Source organism: Monodelphis domestica, chromosome 3 (genome assembly GCF_027887165.1).
Source record: "Monodelphis domestica isolate mMonDom1 chromosome 3, mMonDom1.pri, whole genome shotgun sequence".
Taxonomy (NCBI): domain Eukaryota; kingdom Metazoa; phylum Chordata; class Mammalia; order Didelphimorphia; family Didelphidae; genus Monodelphis; species Monodelphis domestica.
In genome coordinates this window covers 418,295,869-418,321,332 of record NC_077229.1, presented here as the reverse complement: position 1 = coordinate 418,321,332, position 25,464 = coordinate 418,295,869, and the positions used below count along the sequence as shown (strand labels likewise).

General features: G+C 39.8%; 1 protein-coding gene across 1 annotated transcript in view; it reads left to right on the top strand.

The window, feature by feature from the left end:
- Nucleotides 1–25,464, top strand: part of LOXHD1 (lipoxygenase homology PLAT domains 1) — a 159,703-nt gene that overhangs the window by 121,518 nt on the left and 12,721 nt on the right. The window contains exon 26 of the mRNA XM_056824393.1: nt 21,823–21,993. Coding sequence (XP_056680371.1) covers nt 21,823–21,993 — 171 coding nt within the window. The remainder of the gene's footprint in view (nt 1–21,822; nt 21,994–25,464) is intronic.

Below are 25,464 nucleotides of genomic sequence, written 5' to 3'. Positions count from 1 at the left end.
TTGATTCTAAGACGGAAAGTAAGGACTTTAAAAAGAATTCTCATTCCAAAATCACCCATTTCTTTCCTTTATAGTACTAGGCCAATCTAAAAGCCAAGTAAAAATGATGAGAGACCTCCGTTCCTTCCTGTTAAGAAACAGGAAAAATGGGCACAGGGGCGACTGACAGGAATGGCTCTGCTTACTTAAATATTTCAAAGACTCAGTGATTTCATCAGGGTGGGGGGCAGCCTCTGCATGAATGCAAATAGTAGCCCCTCCATGCCTCACTCACTAGACAGTTTTATTTTGTTTTGTGGCCAAAAGAATTCATTACCCCTAGGTCTATGCGGTAATGAACCTTTCCAAGCTTAGCTAGGCTGCTCCTAGGATGACGGATGCACAGATGTGAAGCCTCTCCAAGCTTGGGTAGAAATCAACAGGGCTTGCATTCCATTGGTAAAGTCTTTGAAAACCCACAATTACCACAGGGAAGAGACAAAATCAGACTTTCTTGGTGACTTTGCTTACTTCCCTTGTTTTGTTTTATGGAGCTTCAAGCATAGAAAAGATATAAAGCTTCTTCCTTATAAACAGTGTAAGATATAAGCCTAGAAAAAATACAAGTCTCGAGACTTAGGTCAAAGTATAGATCCATTTCAGCATGGCCCAATGCTACTTCCTTCCCTCTTGCTCTTCCTGGTTATCTCCTTTTTTCTGTCTATCCTGCCTTGATACTTGAACTCTTAGTGCCCTGTCCAAGTCCTGTAACTTTTCTATTACTGGGACTCTGTGTTCCAGTCCTGGGCCCTTTGACTTGAATGTGATTTTTGGACTTGGGTTCCTGTGTTCCTAAACTTGGCCTATTGATTTGACCTAGTCTGGCCTTCTTGTTGTTTAGACGTGACTTCTGTTTTCCTGATATCATTTAGTTAGTCAACAAGCATTTATGAAGCCCTGACTGTAGTCATAGACCAAGAACCATTTTAGGCACTGGAGATACAAAAATAAAAATGGCCTCAAGGAGCTTATAATCTATTAGGGAGAAACAACTCGTACACAGATAAGAAAATGCAACAAAAGAATATGGAGGGGCAGTTAAGTGGCTCAATGGATTGAGAGCTAGAGATGGGAAGTTCCAGGTTCAAATCTGACCTCAGACACTTCTTAGCTGTGTCCCTTAACCCCAATTGCCTAGCCCTTATGACTCTTCTGCCTTGGAATCAATACTAAATATTGATTCTAAGATGGAAGGAAGGATTAAAAAAAAGAATATGGAAGAGGAGGGAGACCCTAATTTCTGGGAGCTTCAGTAAAGACCTTATAGGAGGTGATACTTAAATAAAAGCTTGAAGAAAACTAGACATTCTAAGAGGTAGAGGTGAGTAATGGGTCATTGTACTATGAGAAGCTCACACACAGGAGATGGAATGTTTCATACAGGGAATAGGAACAAGTTGGCCACTATGCCTGGAATATTAGTATCAGAGAGGTATTTAATGGAGATCATCAGCATATATACCCTGTAAAGGGCAATATTTAGTTTTGTAATAAATATGCCCATTTATCAAGAATGAATCCCAAATAATGAAAATAAAATCTTTTGTTATAATCTGCTCTGCCTGACCCAGTTGGTCTTCCTCTCCCCTTGGATACAGTTTCATCTATGGGACATTGCTTTCTCTTGTTTTGCTTCCTGTTTGTCTGACCATTCCTTATCCATTCCCTTCACTGGCTCTTGACCCCCTCCATGTGGATGTTCCCCAAGGCTCTGCCCTAGACCCTCTTCTCTTTTTCCTCCATGTTCTCTCTTGGTAGCTTCACCAGATCCCTTGGCTATGGGTTTAACAATCACCTCTTTGTAGATGGCTCATAGATCCATTTATCTAGCTCCAGTCCCTCCCCTGAACTTCAGGCCCTCATCAGTAATTGCCTTTTGGACATTTTAGACTGGAAGTCCCTGGGACATCTTAAATGCAACATACCTCAGACTGAACTCATTAACTTTCCCCCCCAAATCTTGTTATTGTCTAGTTGTTTTCAGCCACATCCAACTCTTCATGATCTCTTTAGGGGTTTTTATGACAAAGATACTATAGTGATTTGCCATTTTCTTCTCTGGCTCATTTTACAGATGATGAAACTGAGGCAACAGGGTTCAATGACTTGCTCAGGAGGGTTACATCGCTAGTAACTTGTCTGAGACCAGATTTTCACTCTGGTCTTCTTCATTCCAGGTCCAGTGCTTTATCTGCTGTGCTACTTTAATGCCCAAATCTTCTTTTCCAAAGTCACTACATCTTTCTTTTGTTAAGGACCTTTACCGTCTGCCTTTTAATCTACATAAGTATCAATTTCAAGGCAGAAGAGTGGTAAGGGCTGAGGAATGGGTTTTAAGTGATTTGCCCAGAGTCACACAGCTAAGAGGTGTCTGGGGCCAGATTTGAACCAAAATCTCTTGTCTCTAGGCTTGGCTTTCAATTCACTGAGCCACCCAGCTATGACTCTTTATTCTGTTCTCCACTCAAGCCAACTCCAGGGGCTCCCTTTTGCCGCCAGGTTAAAATATAAGCGCCTCCATTTAGTTTTTAAAATCCACCACAGCTTGACTCCAACCAATGTTTCCAGCTTCATTGGACATCACCCCCTGACTTGTACGCTACCACACAGCCCAACTGGTCTTCTCTCTGTTCTTCCCAAACCACATCTATCTCCCATCCCAGTAGCATTTGCCCTGGCCATTCTACGTGTCTGATATTCATTCCTTGCTCACCTCCATCTTACAGGGACCCTCTTTTCCTTTAGATGTACCTCAAACACCAAACCCTGTCTTCTGTATGAAGCCTTTCCTGATCCCTCTGTCACTCTCAAACTGCCTTGTCTTTAGCAGCTTTGTATATGTTTATATTTCCTTTCTCTATACTTATTCTGCATATTCTTAGATCTATGTACTTTTCACCCCTCTCATTAGACGATAAGCCTCTTGTGAGTAGGGATTGTTTCAGTCTTTGTACTTGTGTGCTTAGCTCTGTTATGTGACACATGCTTAATAAATGCCTCTTGACTGATTAATTGAACAGAGTCATGAAGGAAAGTAAAGATTCTAAGAGGTGGCAATGAGAGGGAAGAACATAGCCTAGTGATAGGGATCCCTTAAAGATGCTCGAGCAGGAGAGTGACATTACCAGTTATCTTTTAGGGATTTTGTTTTAGGGATCTCTTTTTTTTTTCTTCATTTGGCAGCTGAGATCCTGAACTAGGGTACTGGCTATGTGAATGAAGAGATGAGAAATACCAAACATATTTTGAGTTGGGAGCCTGAGAAGTCCTGTCTCTTTCTATAGCTGATAGAACCCTGCACCATGTTCTTCTATACACATGGCAAATCACTTTATCTCTGTTGCTTCCGTTTTGTCCTTTGTAAAATGAGGATAATAATAGCATCTCCCTTCCAAGGGTTCTCATGAGGTCCAAATGAGCTCATTGTAAAGCTCTTAGCATAGGACCTTGTACACAGTAAGTGCTATATAAATGTTAGCTATTATTATTTGGCTAAGAATTTGTGTAGATACCTATTGTTCTCCCTTCCTCTACCATTTCAGGAGACAGATATTTGCCTCTAAGGTTACCCCAACCGAGGGGGAGTTCCTGAAATAATAGGATTCAGTTCAGAGCTCAGCTACCCTCTCCTAGCAATCACATCCAATAAAATGCCACACTCTGAACTGCCAGTCTTTGCACTCCTGGCATTTCTCTTCCTATCTCCCTTATTTGTCTGGGTTTTTGTCAAAAGTCTAGATAAATTATGAGTCTGCGTTTTGTTCAAATTAATCTTGCCCTTCCTCTTTCCCTTCTGAAATGAAAATCTCAGAAAAGTGAGTACAAATTATGACTTAATCATAAAGCATGTTTTCACTTCTGTTTTTGCATCCGTCAGAGAATCATTGAATATGAGAGCTGTAAGGAGTCTTAGAGGTCCTTGGGTCCAGCCTCCTCATTTTACAAAGAAAGACACAGAAGCCCAGAGCGGGGAAGCAATTTGCTCTCAAGGTCACTCTGCTACTTAGTGATGGAGCAGGGAGTAGAGCTTGGCTTTCCTAAATCCCACCATTTCTCTGTTATTGTCAATATTAGACCATGGGATGGTGGGAAATAAAGTTTACAGAGCATTTCAAGGCTTTTGAAATGCTTTCATTAGAGTAACTCTGAGGAAGGTAGTACAAATGTCAATATCCTTATTTTGTGACACTATATGATAGGTAGCACATTATCTCCATTTTAAGCACAAGGAAACTGAGGCATGGGAAAGCCAAGTCATCGGGTTGTACAATGAGCATAGCTAGAAGCAGTTAAGAGGCATTTGGGACAAATTCAGTTGACCTCTCCAGAGAGCTAGAGGACAGTAGGAGAGAGGAGGGAACATTCTCACAACAGGTGCAGTTGCAGTGTAAGGGGGTGGTCAGTACCCCCAGATAGCCCTTCCCTTGCCCCTATGGGGTTTGGGGCTAAAGATGGGTAGGAATGCCCCCAGTGATAAAATCCTGAAGGTGACAACTAGGGTCAGGTTCACTATGTCAGTCAGTCAATGGACATTGAGTGTCTACTGTGTGCCAGGCACTGTGCTAGGTGCTGAGGATGAAAAGAAAGTAAAAGACAATCTTTACCCACAATCCACATGCTTCAGGAGGACCACAAGGCAAGGAATGAGGAAAGCAAGGAAGAAGTGTGCTCTCCCGTGTTGGCACCCTGGGCCAAAGACTCATTTACTCTGTGTTAGTTACACTTTTGACAAGGGATGAAGGTTGTAATTCAGGCTCGGATTCAGATCTCCTGACTCCAGAATGAATGGTATTTCCACCATGCCATACTGCCTCTCAAGTCTAGATTTATTTGGAGGAAAAGTTTAGAGGAACTGGTTTGAAGGTTTCTCATTTTAAGAAAGAATCTACCTGAATTTCACTGAAAGCAAGATGCCATCTTATCTGCCAGGGCCATATTGAGAGCCAATGAGGAGAGCAAGTTAGGTAGCAAAGTGAATATAGAATCTGACCTGCGGTCAGAAAGAGCTGAGTTCAAACCTAGTCTTAGATGTTTACTAACTGTGTGAGCCTGGGCAAGTCATTTAACCTATTTTGCCTCCATTTTTTCATCTGTAAGATGAGCTCAAGAAGGAAATGGCAAACTGTTCCAGTATCTTTGCCAAGAAAACCCTAAATGGGGTCATGAATAGTGAGACATGAGTCAAAAACAACTGAACAAGGAAGAAGGACCAGGCACCATCTGGGAATGAAATTGGGTTTGGGGAGCAGCTGGGTGGCCCAGTGGACAGAAAGCTAGGACTGAAGATGGGAGGTTCTGGGTTCAAATCTAGATTCAGATACTTTCTAGCTATGTGACCTTGGGTAAACCACTTAAACCCCACTTGCCACTCTTCTGCCTTGGAACTAGCACAGATTAGTGATTCTAAGATGGAAGGTAAAGGTTTAAAAAAATGGGTTTGAAGGAAGTAAGCTATTAGACATTAGTCAAAAGATTAAAACACAGAATTGCTGCCAGATAAGCAAATGATCTGAAGGGAAATGTCTGCAGTCAGAGATTTTGTCAGCAACCAAAGTAGATGATGCTAAGACAAGGTGTGCTAACAGTGTCCCAGAGGCAGGGAGAGACTTGTCGGTGAATCAGCAGATAGAACCCAAGTAGCTAGCTGCCTAAGAGACTTGTACCGGGCCAAGAGCAAAGATTTGTAAACAAAAGAAGGTGGAAACCAACTGGGGTCTGGAGCAAATGGGAGATTATTAGCAGTACAAATAACATGCCTGAAAACTAAAGAGGAACACAATTACAGTTGTACAAATTCGCAATTATCAAAATGATTAAAACATTAAAAATTATAAACACATTATGATGTAGGGCAATAATATAGTTAATGACACTCAAGTAGATGCATTGCTATCTGGTTTTCCATGACACCCTGAGGACAACTACCTACAGTTCATGAGATCTCAACAAATTTGGACTTCCATCTCATTCAATTCAATTCCCTCTCCTCCACTAGAACGTAGGCGTCTTGAGAGCAGGGAACTTTATCTTTCTGTATCTGCAGTGTTGGCACAAAGTAAGCATTTAATAAACTTTTTTTGTTCATTCATAAAAGAGATATCAATAAATATCACATGACTAAGGTCAAGTAGGAGATAAAAACAGTAGTTGTTAGACTTCAGGAGAGGAAGAATTCAGCTTTTTTTTTTTTAACCCTTACCTTCTGTCTTAGAAAAAATACTGTGCATTGGTTCCAAGGCAAAAGAGTGCTAAGAGTCAGGCAATGAGGGTTAAGTGACTTGTTCAGAGTCATACAGCTAGGAAGTGTCTGAGGCCAGATTAGAAGACTGAAATGTTGCTGTCAAAAATGATTTGGAAGGGAAGGGAAAGAACATGAATCATGTAACCATGGGAAAAATATCCTTAATTAATTAATTAATTAAATTTAAAGAGAGAAAAAAAAGAATGATTTGGAGTCTTTGTTAGAGATGGAAGGGAACTTAGAGAATCTAATTAGACTATTGACGTTCTGAGGGCTGAGTCTGTTTTGGTTTTATGTTTGTATCTTACATGCCATTATAGACATTGAGAAAATTCTTGTTGAATTGAATCATCTTATTCAACTCTTATTATAAGCCTGAGGAAGTTGAGGTCTAAAAAGGGATGCCTTACCCAAGATCATATAGTTAATTAGCACCCAGACCAGAAAGAGTAGCCAGATCTCTTAAAATTTAAGATGAGCTTTCACTTTATAAAAAAGATAGGATTTTAAGATAGGCTCTCTCCAGAGTTATGATACTCAGACTTTTTGGTTTCAAGACCCCTTACTCTTTTAATAATTATTGAGGATGCCAAAGAGATTTTGTGCATACTGTATTAGAAATTAAAAACTGATCAGTTTTAAGATATTAATTTAATAATAAACCAGATGAAAATATTGTACATAATTGATTTATTAATCTGTTTAACATAATAAAACCCATTACATGTTAACATAAATATCATTTTAATGAAAAATAACTATTTTCCAACCAAAAATTTAGTGAGAAGATTAGTATTGTCTTACATATTTTTTGCAAATCTCTTTAAAATCTGGCTTAATAGAAGACAGCTAGATTCTCATATGCACTTCTGCATTTAACACATTGTGAAAGATTTTGGTTGAAGTATATATTTTTTTAAAAAATCTGTCCTTACATGAATAGGTAGTTGAAAAATGGAGGAATATTTTAATAGACAAATAATTTCTTAGTATTATTATGGAAACAGTTTTGACGTTGTGCACTTTCTGAAAGAATCTCAAGCATACCCTACCCACCACCCATAGGAAGTCTCTAGCCATACTTTAAGAACTACTGCCTTATAGGAAAAAGCAAGGGTAAGAACATTGGTAAAATAAAGGCATACCATAAATAACAATGTGGAGAAGAGAATGTTCAATTTATGAGACTAATTGAAATGACAGGTTTGTATAAGAAAATCATGAGAGATTATGGTGGAAAGATCAGAGTTAGATTACATCAGGCTTGACCGCCTCTCTAAGGAGAATGGATTTTAGCTGTAGGTAATAGGGAATCACTGAAAGATTTTTATCTGTGTAGTAAAGTGAAATCCAAAAAGAAGCACGTTTATTCAGTAATATAGATTGTTCTCTGTTGCCTGGGAAGATGAGAATATCCACATCCATTAAGAAGACTCCATGCTTCTTCTTTTAATGATGAAACCCAAATGGAAACAGAGCCTGTGATCTGACTGGGCTGAACCACTATGTCTGGGGGTCTTCAGTCATGAAAATATCACCTTGAAGATTTTTTCCCTTCTTTTGCTTTGCTACTTCAGAAGCAGTGCCACCTTTGTATTTCCTTGGCTACTGTCCCTTCCATTTCTCTCCCAAGCCTAATGGAATATTGGGATAATGGAACATCTATCCTTTAGTCAAGACACTACTGAGTCAGCTATCAGCATAGTATACAGTTCTATTATTGTTGTAAGATTGGTGATAGATTGAGCTGAACTTTTTCCCTACTCCCTTCTTAGAACCTGTGTTATGACTAGTGATAAACATTTATAAGGAAGATCTTTCCTTCTACCTGTCCCCATCCTATTAGTACCTTTATACCATCCTCTGCTTTTCCTGGGGTACCCCTTAGATGCCCAACTGAGGCATACCTCTTCCGTTACTTCTCAAAAACTTCTCTTCATTTTCTACCTCTTCTCTCTTACTCCATCCAAACTCCCATTCTTTCCTTACACCTGCACTTAACTAAGTGTTAGCAGGAAAACAATATGACTAAACTATTTTTTACCCAATGGATAGAAATGACAGATCAACTTCTAAAGGATACATTAAAAGATTCAAAAATCCAAATGAATTCATAATGACAAAATTTCCAGCAAAGTGATAGAAGTAAATAGAGAATCCTAGGCATTGTAAAACAGACATTTTGGGGTGGGGTCTCCTCAGTACCAACTAAATCAGACTGTGTAGGGTGATCACACTTTATCTAAGGACAGCCCTGTGGCTTGCAGTCATGAAAGCATGAATGAAAAAGTATTGTGTTTATTATATGCTTAGCATCTGGGATAGAAATAGATTTTTATAATCCTTTTTAGGCTTTTCTAGATATTCTCACTGGATTTGTTTCCAGTGCACAACTTTCATTGATGCTTTGCATTTAGCAGTTTGAACATTGTTGTCTTCTTCTGAGTTTGTCTTAATGTTCTCTGTTTCCCCAGTAGCTTTGTAAGGTCAGGGCTTTGTTCTTGTTCTTATTTCCTTATTTTCCCAATTATTTCTTGACTTTTAACTTGATGATGAAGTTGGACTCTGCTCTCAAGGTATGCCAAGTGTTAGGTTTTTTGGAGCTGCTGTTTTCAGAGCTAGTTTTAGGGATCTCTGAGTTTTCAGTGCTTCTAAGGTGATATCTCTTGGAAAGAAGTTTGTTTACTACTCTCTTGATCTGTGCTCTATTCTTTACCCAGGAAGGTACCCTGCTTCCTTGCAGTCACAAGTCCTAGCCCTCCTTTTGGCCCTGGAACTATGACCAGATTCCTTGTTCTTTTGCAGTCATACGTGTCCATACTCTGTTTTGGATCTGTTTTGGAACTGATACCAGGGCCCCCACTCTCCTATAGTCACAAGCACCAGTATCCCATTCTGCTTTGGAACTGAGACCAGGGCTCCTTCTCTTTTGTAAATGACCATAAGGGTTTTTCTCCACCCTGGAACTGTGGCCAGAGCCTCAGCGCCTTGTAGCCACAAGCACTAGTGCTCCTTGTTACCCTGCACCTGAGACCCAGAACTGTATATGGACAATGGAACAGAATCCTCTACCCAGTGCCAGTAAAGGGACCCATATAATCTCCATCTAACGAATCATCTGATCCTCCTTATTGTGTCTGGACTGAGAGCACCCAAAGCTGCTGCTGTCACTGTCACAGAGCCTTCCCACTATTGGTGCTCTGTGGTTGCTGTGTGGGCTCTAGGCTGATCATGTCACAGACCTCTCTTGCCATTCTCCTAAATTGTATTGGGCTAGAAAAATGTCTCACCCCAACCTTTCTTTGGCTCTGCCACTCCAGAATTCAATTTGAAGCATTACTTTAAAGAAGTTTAGAGGGAAATGTTGGGAGAATTCATCTGAGTTGCTACCTCTGCTCCACCATATTGGTTCTGCCTAGGGGTATAAGTAGAAAAGCAAATGGTGTATGTTCAAGGAACTCACATTCTAATGGGGGAGACCATGAATAAGAAAAGTCAGCTGCCAGTTAAATAGAAAGGTCCAGGGGCATTTTGGACACAACAGCAAAACAGATGGCAAGGCATCTTCTTTATGTAATTTTTACTAATACCATCATTTTTTCCCTGTGATCCAATTTCTGATCTTATCATTCAACCAGAACTGTTCTCTCCAGAGTTACTAATGATGATTTCTTAATTTCCATTCCTAATAGTCTTTTGTCAGTCCTCATTCTCCTCTTCTTCTCTTTAGTCACATGACACTGTCAGTCACCCTCTTCTCCTCTCTGCATTTTAATGACACAGCTCTCTCCTAGTTCTCCTACGTCTCTGACCACTCCTCTATCTCCTTTTTTCTGGCTTTTCATCCATATCACACCTGCTCACTGTGGGGCCCCACAAGGTCCTTTCCCAGGCTCTCTTTTCTTCTCTTTCTATACGCTTTTCACTTGGATAATGCATCAGCTCTTGTGAATACAATTATAATCTCTATTCAGCTGACTCTTGGATCTATTTGTCCAGTCCTCACCTCTTTAAAGACCTTCAGTCTCACATCTCCAACTGCCTATTAGATGTTTTTAAATGGACATCCCATAGATGTCTTAAACTCAACATGTCCAAGACTGAACTCATTATCTTTCCCCTCAAACTCTCTCCTCTTCCTAACTTCCTTATTGCTGTCAAAGGCACTGTCATCCTCCCAGTCACCCAGGTTTGCTAGGTGTCATTCTCAACTCCTCTCTCTCTCTCTCTCTCTCTCTCTCTCTCTCTATATATATATATATATATATATATATATATATATACACACACATATATATATCATCCTATGTCCAATTAACTGTCAAGTCCTAGCCTTTCTACTTTCATATCTACACCTCCTGGCTTCCTTCAGGTCTCATCTAAAATCCCACCTCCTGCAAGTTGACTTTCCCACTCCTCCAATCTCTTAGTGCATTCCCTCTGAGATTTCTTCCAATTTAGCCCACAAGTAGCTTGTTTGTATTTATTGCATGTTGTCTCCTTCATTAGCATGTGATCTCCAGGGACTTTTTTGGCCTTTCTTTGAATCTCCAGCACTTAACACAGTCCCTGGCACATAGCAGGCACTTAAATAACTGATAACTGACTGATGGATGCCAAACCATTTGATAGAACAGAAGACTTTGGTGATGAAAGCTTTTTTCTCTGTCTCATCAGTAGCTATGGCTACAGCTCCTGCAAAAACAATTGCCAGGACATCTCTCCACAGGGGTTGCTACCAGGGATGACAGCTGCAAGATCTGAGCTAGAAGTAGAACTGGAGGTTTGGGTAGTGCCACTACTACCAGGGATTTCGAGCTTGTGTGCCCATCAATAATAGTTGGTCAGCCATTAGAGTTGGCAGGGGTGAGGAAGGTGGATCCCATCTCCATAGAGATTGCCCTCCTCAGTGATGGATGTCAGAGCTGGTAGTCTGCTAGACCCTGCTATTCCCAAGGCTATTAGGTTCAGGGCCCTAGTCTATTTCCATTGGGGCCCAAGAGGTGATAATCAAGGCAATGGGGATGATTTGACTTGTCAGCGGCTCCTACCTCCTGCCTCTTCCGTTGGGTGCCTTAGTGCTTCAGCTGGGCTGGTTTTCCTGCTTGTAGCTGACATTTATATAATACTTTAAGATCAATAGAAAATGTTCCTTTTATTATCTCATTTGATCCTCAAAATAGTCCTGTGGCACAGGTACACAGTGCAAATATTATTACTTTATTTTTTTGGATCCAATTCAATTCAACAAACATTTATGAAATGCCTATCCTGTGCAAGGCACTGAGAATACAAAAGGGGAAAATGGCCTTCTCCCCGTTCTCAGCAAGTTTATAATTCATTTGCAGGGAGCTAAGGCTAAATGGCTTGTGTGTGTCAGTGAGTAGCAAGACAGGAACTCAACCCCAGGTCTTTCCACACCAAGTCAGTGTGCTTTCTACAGTTCCTAGCCCTCTCTGGCTCACTTACCATCATGTTCGAACCCCTGAGCTCATGAGCCCTTTCTCCACTGCCCTATTATTAAGGGAGCATCAACCCAAATTGAACAATGGATGATGAGCATGGCATGATTTATGCCTTTTCCATTGTGTACTTGCTAGGCCTTCTGGCTGGGAAGAGCTATAGACTAACATGATAGTGAGAGCACTGGACAATCACCAATAACCTCTATGGTTTCTTTACTGCTCTAAATTCACCGAGTTCCCATGACCCTAAGCGAAGTAGCCATGTGCCCACGTCATTCTCTGCACATGGGAATCTTGTTACAGAGTTTCTCTCTATCCTAAGAAGGTAGTTTATTTTATGCTGTTGTCTCGGTGAGGAAAAAATGCTGCTTTAACTTTGCAGAAATAAAGGCTGCACAAAAATGTCATCATTTTGGAGATGAAACTGTATGGGTTTATTGGACAAGACAATATAAGGTTAATAAATATCAATATATACAAAGCAGTTAAATACAAGGGAGTTGGGGAGCAGGGATCAGAAAAGGAGCTTGATTTACATCTTAAAGGAAGAGAGGGACTCAGTGAGGCAGGAGTAAGGAGGAAGATATTCCAGTCCTGGAGGACAGTCAGTACAAAGGCTGGGAGATAGGAGATTGTAGACTACTTTGGCTGGATCACAGATTATGAGAGGGGTAGTAGGATAGGGTATGATTGTAAGAGACTTTAAAAATGAAAGAGAAAATTTATGTTTAATCTTAGGGGCACATAGTAGATATTCAATAAATATTTCTTTTTTAAAATTTTATTTAGTCAATTTAGAACATTATTCCTTGGTTACAAGAATCATATTCGTTCCCTTCCTTCCCCCCACCCTTCCCATAGCCGATGTGCAATTCCACTGGGTATTACATGTGTCCTTGACCAGAACCCATTTCCATGTTGTTGGTGTTTGCACTAGGATGCTCATTCAGAGTCTACATCCCCAACATATCCCTCTCAACCCATGTAATCAAGCAGTTGTTTTTCTTCTGTGTTTCTACTCCCACAGTGTTTCCTCTGAATGTGGATAGTGTTCTTTCTCATAGATCCCTCCGGGTTGTTCAAGGACATTGCATTGCCACTAATGGAGAAGTCCATTACATTCGATTATACCACAGTGTATTAGTCTCTGTGTACAATGTTCTCCTGGTTCTGCTCCTCTCACTCTGCATCACTTCCTGGAGGTTGTTCCAGTCCCCATGGAATTCCTCCAGTTCATTATTCCTTTGAGCTCAATAGTATTCCATCACCAACATATACCACAATTTGTTCATCTATTTCCCAATTGAAGGGTATCCCCTCATTTTCCTATTTTTTGCAAAAGAGCACAGCCATTAATATTCTTGTACAAGTCTTTTTCCTTCACTAAATATTTCTTGAGTAGATTATAGTTCTATCAGTCTTCAAAATAATGTAAGCTCCTTGAGGAAGAGATCAATATTACTTTTGTCCTCATATCCCTACTTTCCAATAGAGTGGCTGGCACAGCTTCATCTTGACATCTTCACTTAGAAGCATAGATCAGGAATGGGACCAGAGCTGCAAAGGTCATCTAATACAACTCTTTTGCCTTACAGGTGTAGAAACTGAGGCTTAGGGAGGTTAAGTGAAATGGCCCATGCCACAAAAGGAGTAAATTCCAGAAGGAGATTTGACCTCTGACTCCAGAAGCTGTGTTCCTTCAACTAGCCTGCATTGTAATCCAGTTCTCAGTTCCAGGAGCATTAATTTTTGTTCTACTCGTGAACACTTACAATTTTTCCATGCTTTGCACCATTCCAGTTAGAAATTTCAAAGTTGGCTGTTGTTCAGTCATTTAGTCATGTCCTATTCTTCATGACCCCATGGACCATAGCCCCCCAGGTCTTTTAGTCCTCCAGTGTCTCCTGAAATTCGCCCAAGCTTCCATGATACTCTCTATCCACTTTATCCTCTACTCTCCTCTTCTCCTTTTGCCTTCAATGTTTCCCAACATCAGGGTCTTTTACTTCTTGATTATAAAACTTTAGAATTATTTTGGAAAGTATAGAGCTAAGTTTTACCCTCTGTTCTTGAGAATTGTAGAAATGTGTAATATAAATGTATATATGTATGTAGACATGTGTATGCTATATCTACATATATATGTACTGATTTATGTATTTTTTCAGGAAGTTGTGCTTTTTTTCTTCTTAAACCCTTACTTTTTGTGTCAGTATCAATTCTATAGCAGGTGAATGGCAAGGACTAGGCAACTGTCTTGCCGAAGAGCACACAGCTAAGAAGTGTGAGAGGTCATATTTGAACCCAGGTCCTTCTGACTCCAGGCCTAGCTCTCTATCCACTATCCCACCTAGCTGCCCTGAAATTGTGCTTTTAGCAGCAGATTTATGGATAGCATGGTTCAGAATAAAGAACTATGGCTAACGATCATGATTTCCAGATACCCATTTGCCTAAATGGCTCCATGGCATCTTCAGCCTTCTTTGGCAATCTACAGGATCTTCTTCTGAGAAAATCAAAGGGCAAAGAGGGATTAAATATCAGGTCAAGTCAACATGTATTAAGCATTGACTCTGAGCCAGGCACTGCACTAAGTACCAGAGATGCAAATACAAGCAAAAAGTCTCTATCCTCAAGGAGCTTACTTTCTAATGGAAGAAGACACCATGGTGGGAAGGCCAGAGAATGAAGGGTGGTTGGTCTTAGCCCTTCCTCAACATGAAGATCTGGTAGAGAACTCACCAATGGAAGGAAGGCTCCATAGTTAGGGATCATTGGTAGACATTCCAGATTCATTGAAAGAGATTCATGATACAGGAATTCTATAATATTAGTTTGAAAGGGACTTCAGAGATCATTTAATCTAATGAATACCTAAGTCATGAATATTTTCTACAATATCCTGGGTAGGGAATAGCTGGATGGTTCAGTGGATGGAGAACCAGGTCCAGAAATGAGAGGTCTTGTGTTCACATTTGACTTCCAACACTTGCTAGCTTTGACCTTGGGCAAGTCACTTACTTCCTAGCCCTTACTGCTCTCCTGTCTTAGAAAACAATGTCAGAGGGTAAGGGCTTAAAAAAAACAAAAGTCAAGTTTCTTGGTACAGGTTTGATTAGTCAGCCTCTGCTTGAAGCTCTTCAGTGGGGGAGAACTCACTAAAGTTTGAGGCCTTAAGTATTACAAAAATGTAAGTTATTATTCTTTCATGAGGTTTAATAAACACAGATTCTTCTTTTGAGCAGCTCTGAATACTATAAAGTTCTTCCTTTATATTGAGGCAAAAAACCTTGAAAAAGGTTACACCAGTTAGGTCTTTGTTGTCCCCACCAAGGCCAAACAGAACATATTTGCCAGCTCTTCCAAATGACAATCCTTCAGCTACTTGAAGACCGATCTCATATTTCCACACACACACACTCCATTTTCTCTTCTCTAGGCTAAACATTCATATGTACTTCAATAGCTGAAACAGCTGAGGTTATTCAGCATATATTTTTGCATCATATGGTTTAGTGTCTTCACCATTCCCATCACTCTAGCTGGTTAGCGCCTCTCCTACAATGCGTTGCTCATGGGCGTGCCTAGGTGAGTTGGCATTTCAAATTGGGACCCTTGCCTCCTCTCATGACACTATTCCTTTTAACACCATCAAGAGACTGTATATACTTTTTTAGTTGCCATGTGTCACGATGACTTATATTGGACTTCAGATCATCAACTGCTTATCACCCACATATTCCTCATCATATACTATTGAAGTTGATTAAAAAGACAAAAAAAAAAACCAAATAGAACTGCTAGTTAAATTTTTATTTTATTTGGAGCATTTTAACATCTTTTTGTATCTTGATTCTTTTATTCAATATAGTAATTAGATCCCTCTCAGATTTCTACTATTTTAAAATTTGATTAGCATGTCTTCTTTGCATTCAATTAAGTCACTGTTAAGAATTTTAGCTAATATCAGGCCAAGGACATGCCTGAGACATGCCCTGAGACATGCCATTAGAGACTTCTGTTCAAGTTGACATGAGACCATTCATGACTTCTCTTTGAGTTCAAATGATTCCCAAACCATCTAAGTATATCATCCTCTAGGCTCCATCACTCCATCTTTCCTACAAAACTCAGATGAAAGGATTTGTCAAAAGTAGAATGAAAGACTTTATTATAAACTCTGCTAAAATCTAGGTTTAATATATCATATCGTGTCCCTGATCGGCTATTCTAGTAGCTTCCCCAAAATGAAATGAGGCTGGCCTGGCATGACTTTTCATGACACTTAGCTAACTCTCAGTAATCACTGATTCCCTTTCTAAATGCTTCGATTCCACCCATATAATAATATATTCCTGAAATTTGCCAGGAATAAATGCCAACTTCATGGGCTTATAATTTGTAAGCACCATTCTCTTCCCTTTCTTGAAAATTAGGACCTTTGCCCATCTCTAGTCCTGCTCCACCTCTCCCATTCTTTACAATTTTTCAAAGATGACTGAGAGTGGCTCTGCAATTATATGTGTATGTGTGTATGTATACATATATGCGTGTGTATGTATACATATCTACACACACACATTTTGGTAAATATCATTAATTTCAGTATTCTGGAATATAGTTCAGCTGGGGCCTGGAACTGAAAACAGCTAGGTTCTTCTTTTGTTTTTTAAACACCTTCCCACTTATCTCAGTTTTCTCCTCCTTGTTAACCATTTTTGTTCTATTCTTCCCAGTCTGAAGACCATTTTCTAGGTAGAGAAAACAGAAATAAAGTAAGATTTCAATAGTTGCCTCTTCTCTTCATCATCCATTATCATGATGCTATTCATCCCAAGCAGCTGCCCTATTCTTTCTTTGATCTTCCTCTTTCCATCAACATAGCAAAAAACAAAAACAAAACCCAAAAAAGCCCTTTTTGTTGTCCTTTGCATTCACCACCAGCCTCAGCTTATTTTGAGCTTTGGCCCTCCAGATTCACTTTTTTTAGGTCCATGAAATGCTTTTGTATTCATTATCCTTTGATATATATATAATGGATATAGATATATACATGCACCCATGAATATATCTATTTATAGACATATATGTATGTGTTTATACATACACATATTCTTAGTAAATCTTCCTGCTTTTTTATTAGTTCATTATCTACCTCTTGGGGTTAGTCTGTGCCTCCCCACATGTGATGCCATGTTTCTTGGGGAGACCAGCCTCCATTCTGAAGATGATTGCTCTATAAAAGACCACTGATAGCACTGATTAAATAGTCCCTTAGTCCAAAACCCAGTGCCAGGCACAATAGGGCGTAAAAGGCAGATAAGAAGCAAATACAAGTCACAATCCCTGCCCTCCAGGATCCTTCGAGTCTAGGTGAGGGGGGTAATACTAATGTGCTTTGTTTGGAGGAGGTGCATTGTCAGGAAAGGGCCCCCACTAAGAAGGTGCCAGGGCAAGGCCTCCTAGAAGAGCTGAGTTTTTAACTGAATTTTTTAAACTGAGTTTTTAACTGGATTTTGATAGAGAGGAGAGATGTGGATTGATCAAGCAAGTAGTCTCAGTGAAGAAAGGGAAGGAAAAGGAAGACCTTTAAATCAATGCCAGAGTCATCTCTATCCACATGGGTTTCTGAAGCCAGGCCAGCATCCTGTGCTTTGCATGATCAGAGGTGGAACCTCCTGGTCACTTATCCAACAGCATATGGAGCCTCGTAGGGTCTCAGTTTCCCGCCTGGGACTGATCAATAGACTGGTACCATCAGTTCCCTTTTGTGTGTGGAGTTCATGTTTTATCAAATTGAGAAGAAGTTGATGAGCTATCCCTTGCCGAAGAGTTAATATTGATCAATAGCAGGTCATTTTCAGTTTAACTGGCATCTCTTGAAAAATCATAGGAAAAAGCTAATGGAGGTTTTTAAGCATGAAGCAAACTGGGTTGGGAGCTCAGAAGAGATAGTTTTGATAATTAGGGCTTTTCTAATAAAAAAAAGTGTCAACAGTCATCTACTTGGTCTGTGTTTGCTACTCACCCAGTTGAAGCTGAACCACTGTGTTGTTAACTCAACTCCCTTGAAATCCAAGTTGGTATTTTCCGTGGATATATTTTCTTCTTAAAGCATCCTTATTTATCTGAAAGTATCTTTTGATTTTCCAAACATGGGTATGATCGCTTCCCAAATTAGGCTTTTAATTTCTCTATCCATAAAACAGACTTATTCAAATTACATTTTGCTGCAGAATCCCAGGAAATTCAGATGACTTTAGTTGGAGGTAAAATAAGCATCAGCTGACACATGATTTGGAGAGCCTTGGGCAACAAGTTCTCAACTGAAAAGTCAAAAGTGCTGAGAAGAGTTCTTAGGTTCTTTGCATCTCTCCTCTTAGTGAGATCCCTGACTGCTTGTCTGTTGTTGTGTGTTGTTTAACTCTTTGTGACCCCATTTAGGGTTTCCTTGGCAAAAATACTGGAGTAATTTGCTATTTATTTCCCCAACTCATCTTACAGATGAGGAAACTGAAGGCAGCAGGGTTAAATGACTTGTCCAGGGTCATATAGTAAGTGTCTGAGACTGGATTTGAACTTCAAAGATGAATTCTCCTGCCTCTAGTCCTGGCATTCTATCCATTATACCACCCAGCTGCCCAGCTGCTTACCTAGACTTTCCTTAAAAATCCTAGGATCTTGGATTGATGGAAGGTTCAAAATGTCTTAGTGAGGTCACTGAAGGGAGGCCCCAGGGTGAAAGGAAAGAGAAGGCAAACAGAATAAGGCTTGGGGCTCCTGAAGGGGGAATAGGAGAGCACAAAATCTGAAGTTTTAGCCCTTCCATTCCCGCTCTGAATAACCAGAATGATGGCAAGTGCCCAACAATAGTCTTCATTGCATATATTCTGGTCCTCTGTTAACAGTGTGAGCTCCCTAAGAGCTGGGAGCGCTTCATCTTTTGTGTCTCCAGTATCTACCACAGTTCCTGGCACATGGTAGAGCTTTAATCAATGCCTGTTGATTGATTGACACCAAAGAATCAGCACTGTTCCTTGGTTTTTGCCATAGTGCTTGGTCTTGTCAATGAAATCATCTCTGCCTGCTTAGGACAGCAGAGGAGGGAAACATCTGAAAGTATCCTGTCTTCTTGGGAAAGAGGATCTTTTCTCAAAAGGAAGAATACCAGGTAAAAGCCACCCAGAAAAGCCTCATTAAGGAACCTTGGGCTGAGCTGACCCTGGGGAGTTGGTGTTACAATTTCAGTTCCTTCCCAGAAGGTAGATTTTTTCTTTTGTTTGAAGAGTAAGCAAATGTACTGTCAAGTCAGAATGTCAAAATAAGCTTCACCCAAAGTACTCTTGCTTCCTTCTTCTTTTCTCTACCCTCCTCACTCTTCCCTCCCCGCCCCTCTCTCTCTCTCTCATTCTCTCTCTCTCTCTCTCTCTCTCTCTCTCTCTCTCTCTCTCTCTCTCTCTCTCTCTCTCTCTCACACACACACACACACACACACACACACACACACACAGGCAGAAATATTCTTAGTGGTTCTGACCCATGAAAACTCTGTAAAGTTTTTCTCCTCTTCTTGCCTTTACTGCTTCTCCGTGACCTTTAAATTCTCTAGTTAAGTCCTTTGGGAATTCTAGTATATGATTCATATCTGTTCCCTAACATTTGCCTAGAGCAGGAATTCTTCACTTTTTGTGTGCCATGGACCTCTTTTCACATTCACAGATGCATAAAATAAATTAAATAAGATTGCTAAGGAAATTATAATAAAATGTAGTTATCAAACGATGTTTTTAAAGTTCATAGACCCTAGGTGAGGTACCCTTGTCCTAGAGCATAACCTTCATGAGGACAATAGCTGATGTCTTATTTAATGTTGATCAGCTACACGCACTTAATAAATATGTGTCAGAATGAATGGAAATTGGGGTGGCTTCAGATTTCTATTCAAGTTCAACAATAAGCTCATTTTCACATTGACCAAAGACTTTCCCATGGACACAGAAAAGCTCAATGAGATGGGTGGGAAAGGGAGTCAAAAGATAATTAAGCTAATAACGATAATATTTTCAAATTCAAAAATAGCAGGTTCAAAAGCAAGTTATTAAAATTATTTGAATTTAAGTTTTTTAAATGAACAATTCTTTTTGGTTTCCGCCCTTTTTTCACTCAACAAAAGTGTGTTTTATTGCAGCTTACACCTTCAATCAAGTTGTCCCCTGTCTCTTTGGCAGGATTGCTCTACCAATGAACTTTCTTTGAAAGAAAGCTAGCATTTTGTTCTTGCTACCTGATTCCCAAGTCTATGCATCTCTGGGAAAGTCTCCAACGTAGCTGAGTCAAGATATGAACCCAAGTCTGCTGACTCCAAATTCCATGTTCTTCCCATTGTATCATGCTACTTGTATTAATTCCTTTTTTAAAAATGCTCTTACTTTCTGTCTTAGAATCAAGACAACATATTGAGTCTAAGGCAGAAGAGCAGTAAGGGCTAGGCAAACTGGAGTTAAGTGCTTGCCCAAGATCTCACAACTAGAAAATGTCTGAGACAAGATTTGAATCTAGGTCCTCCCAGCTCCAGGCCTCTGCTACATAGCTACTCCTTTTGTCATTCATTTTTTAAGTTCCTGTTATTTTCTGCCATGTTCCTGCCAAGGTATACATTATATCCTATATACCGAATGATCTCACCTTTTAAAATCTTCCCCTTCCTTCAAGACTTTTTCTTTAAGGTGGCATTTGAGCCACCTCTTCCATGAAGTCTTCTCCAATCTTACCCTCCCCCTCAGTGATACTTCCCAACTTGAATTTGACATGATAGTCTACTCTAACTGTTCCCTTGCATTTATCATGTTATAACTTGTGCATATTATAAAATACAATATTATATTATTATCCCCTCCATTTCTGTCCTGCTCATGATGGCATGGAGGTTACCTTGGGTTCAATCTAGGAGGTGAAATCAGCAAGATATTAGTTCAGTCATGTCTTAGCAAGTTGGATTGACTCTAAGTTGAATTCTAGTGTTGGACTGTACAGTTCTCTTAGGACCAACCTCATCAGGTTTGAGAGGCTCATCACCAGTAGATTGGCAAACAAACCGATGAACTCTTTAGCCACAATTCTCAAAGACCATCTTTGAAATCAGCGAAGAACTGAGAATTTTGATCTCTAATGGCCGAGGGGGTATTCACACCCATAACCTCACCCATATTTGGTCTCTGCCCTTTTTTCATGCTTTATTATTTCATCTACTCCTAGATAATAAGCTCCTGAAGGACAGAGATTTCCATATTGTTTATTACGCTCTTTTCTCCAGTCTCTAGAACATTAAACTTTACATAGCAGGCACTGAAAATTGTTTGTTGAATGAAGGAACAAATGAAAAATAGACATAATATGTACAGTATGTAAGAAATAAAGGGCAATTAAACCTGTTTTTTAGGGTTCTCAGGGACTAAGAGGCAACTAGACCAACAGAAAGGCCAACTTATATTTCAGCTTGATGAAATGTTCCTCATACACTGCACAATGCAAATTACAGCACTATTGACAGCCCCACATTCAGATGTATGCAGACAACCTTAGCGCTATGAAAAATTGGTCCATTTTTTCAACTATGCCCAACAGATAGCAGCTGTATTTCGGATGTTCCACAATGACTTTGTTGCTCTACCAGAGGGGATGGTGACGATAGGCTTTTGCTAATGTCCTGTTGTTCACTCCAGCAGGCAAAGGTTAGACTAGCTTGTTCTGGTCACAGTCTCTTTACCAAGTTCATTATAGGCTTTGGCTCCCAGCTCAACTTCCTTTAGGCCAGATAGATATGCTACTTCTGATGATTCTTAGAAATTCTCTCTCCCTAAGGAAATCATCCACACTTAGAGCTGGAAGGAGTTTTAAGGTTCATCTAGTTTTTTCCCTTGACACCCATTCTACAGATGAATAACCTGAGGTCAAGAGAGAGAGAGCTTTCCTGAAGTCACATAGCTAGGAGATAGATTTATGTGGAAGAGCGGAGGGTGGTTGAAGGGAAAAGGGGGAGGATAAGTTTGACCATTAGTCTCATCCCTGTTTCCACAGGGATGTTTCCTGGATGGCATCTGAACTACATAGATGTGAAGGACAACTCCAGGGATGAGACATTTCGCTTCCCATGTGAACGCTGGCTATCAAAGAGTGAGGGGGACAGACAGACAGTCCGAGACTTGCGCTGTGCCAACAATGAGATCCTGGAGGAGATGGAAGAAACCAGTAAGACTGGAAGACAGAGATACCTCCAAGAGGGGTTGGGAAGTGTGGAGTTTTCCCTCTTTTAGTTACCTTACTTCCATGTCTCAGAGCTTCCATCCAACCTTCCTGTCCCTATCCACCAAGCACCCTAAGCAGTTGGTATTATCATAGTCAGCTCAATGCCTAAAAACTACAAATGGCACATCTTTCCACTACCCTCATTAAAACCAACCTACTCTTTGTGCTATTCCCTCTCACACTTCTCTTCTGCAAAGTTCCAGTAAATAAATTAGCCCCTGCAAGGGAGTTACCTCCCGGGGAATATAGTTGCATTATCACAGGGGCCAACAATGCCTTAACTCAAAGGCATTAATCCATTATGGTGAAAATTCAGATACTAGATCTGATAAGAAATTATGGAGGAAAAGGGAGTATTTGCAGATGTCCCTAAAACCACATTAATGTATAAAACCATGTTCTCTCCCCGCATGTAGAGTGGGTTCTGAGTTAACCTTTGGATGCTGGTGCTGATCATAGGAGTGACTCCCCCAGAGACCCTGAAAGAGCCAGGAGGCATTTCACAAATGGTAGAAATGTTAGGTGGTTGATGGGAAAGCTCTGGTAGGCACACTGCAATCCAGTAGCATTCTCCAGTCCCTCTTTTGCAGGAGTCTAGAACCCCCTAGCTAGATCCCTGTCTAGGGCTCCCTGGAAATCACCCTTTCTAGAGCAGGAACTCACAAAAACCAACAGGGACCTCAGCTCAGTGACATGGTCCCTGGGGGAGGCAGCATAGATACTCAAATCTCTTTGGCTTTGAGCAGAAATGGAAAGCAATTGCTAAGACTTCCATTGGTGCCCAGTGGAATGGGTAGGTACATTTTGATTTATAATTCAGAGGCAGAGATCATATTTCTGAGGCAGAAAAATCTCTCGAGTTGCATAAACAAAGTACCATTGACTGCTCATGGTCATGAATCATGGAAATTAGACAAACAGCAAGAAAACACCATAGTTTGGGTTCATCCTCTCTCCAGGGACTTGAACTGGCTTGTCTGATGTGAAAATATCTCTGTTTTGTTTTCATATTAGGTAACTCAGTCCTTTCCTGTGGCAGGTGGATGCTATGTAGCCGAGAATGTTAGAACTGTGAGGGACCTGAGAGATCATTTTGTCCAAAGCCTTCACTGAACAGATGAGGAAAGTGAAAGGCCTTAAGAAGGGAAATTACTTTCTTTAGGTCATGTGTTTTGTATGTAGTCTTAAGCAACTACTTCCCTTGTGAAGAGAGAAAAAATTTTTTTTTTAATTTCTTCTTCCTTGAGCCACATAACATGGTGGAAAGAGTTTTAGACTTGAGTTAGAAGGTCTGTGTTCCATGCCATCAACTCACTGTTCTGCCATCAATTCACTAGTTGTACAACCTGAGGCAGTTTATTCACTGGATCAGCTTCATCCATAAAATGGGGATAAAAATCCTGTCTCCAAAGGGACAGGGATTGTGAGAATCAAAGGTGATCTTGTAAGCAGGGCATACACAACTTACATTGTGATTAACTAGAGGTCAAAACTACACGAAGTCCATTCTGAATATTGATGCAAACATTTAAAATAAAATACTAGTAAGGAAACTACAGCACTGAATCAGAGACATCCTATACTATAACCAGGCAGGATTCATACCAAGAAGGCAGGACCAATTCAATTTTAGGAAAACTATCAGCATAACTGACCACATCAATGACAAAACCAACAGAAATCATATCATTATCTCAACAGATGCAGAAAAAGCTTTTGACAAAATACAATACTCCTTCCTATTATTCTAACACTAGAAAGCATAGGAATGAATGGAGCTTTCCTTAAAATGATAAGTAGTATCTATGTGAAATCTTCAGCAAGTATTATTTGTTATGGGCATAAGTTAGAAGCCTTTCCAATCAGATCCGGAGTGAAACAAGGAAGCTCATTACCACCACTATTATTTAATATTATACTAGAAATGCTAGCTGGAGCAATAAGAGAATAAAAATAGTTGAAATTAGAATAGGAAATGAGGAAACAAAGTTATCACTCTCTGCAGATGATATGATGGTATACTTGGAAAATCCCAGAGAATCAACTAAAAAGCTAGTTGAAATAATTAACAACTTTGCTGTGGCAATCCAGGCATGTAGAAACCTTGGTTATATTTTAGGGGTACTCAAAAACCATGCTTATGAGCTACATGCTCATTGGGCGTAGAACTTAGCTTGGGAAAAATGAGCATGTAGCTCATAAGCATGGTTTTTGAGTACCCCTAAAATATAACCAAGATTTCTACATGCCTGGACTGCCACATTTGCAGGATATAAAAAGACCCACATTAATGCTCAGAAATTTCTGCATATCCCAGGAAAGACCAGCAGTAAGCGATAAAAGAAAACTTCCATTTTAAATAACAGTAGCCAATATAAAATACTTGGGAGGGGGTATCTGGGTGGCTCAGTGGATTGAGAACCAGACCTAGAGTTGGGAGGTCCTAGGTTCTAATCTGGCCTCAAACACTTCCTAGCTGTATGACCCTGTGCAAGTCACTTAACCCCCACTGCCTAGCCCTTACCACTCTTCTGTCTTGGAACCAATACATAGTATTAATGCTAAAGTGGAAAGCAAGGATTTTAAAAAATGAAATAAAATACTTGGGAATTTATCAAAATCCAGGAACTATCTAAACACAGTTACAAAATACTTTTCACACAAATAAAGTCTGAGCTAAAAAATTAGAAAAATATTAATTGCTTGTGGGTAGGCCAAGTCAAAATAATAAAAATGATAATTCTACCTAAATTAATTTACTTAATGCCATACCAATCAAACTACCAACTATTTTATAGGGCTAGAAAAAATATTAACAAAATTCATCTGGAACAATAGATCAAGAATATCAAGGGAATCAGAATATCAAAGAATCAATGAAAAAAATGTGAAGGAAGGAGGCTTAGGGACACCAGATCTCAAACTGAATTACAAAGCAGTAATCATCAAAACAATCTGGCACCATAGCAATCTAGTGTTTGATAAACCCGAAGATCCAAGCTCTGGGGACAAGAACTCAAGTATTTCCCAAAAACTGGAAAACTGGAAAGCAGTTTGGCAGAAACTAGGTCAAGACCAAAATCTTACACTGATAAGTTCAGAATGGGTACATGATTTAGACAGAAGGGTTAAATAAGAAAATTAGGGAAGCATTTAATATTTTATCAGTCAAATCTATGGATAAGAGAAGAATTTATGAACAAACGAGGTAGAAAATATTTTAGGATATAAAATAGACAATTTTGATTACATTAAATTTAAAATGTTTTGTACAAACAAAACCAATGTGTAGCCAAAATTAGGAGGAAAGCAGGAAACTGGGGAGGCAGGGGCAAGTTTCTCTGATAGAGGCCTCATTTCTCAAATATATGGAGAACCAAGTCAAATTTATGAGTATAAGTTTTCCTCAATTGA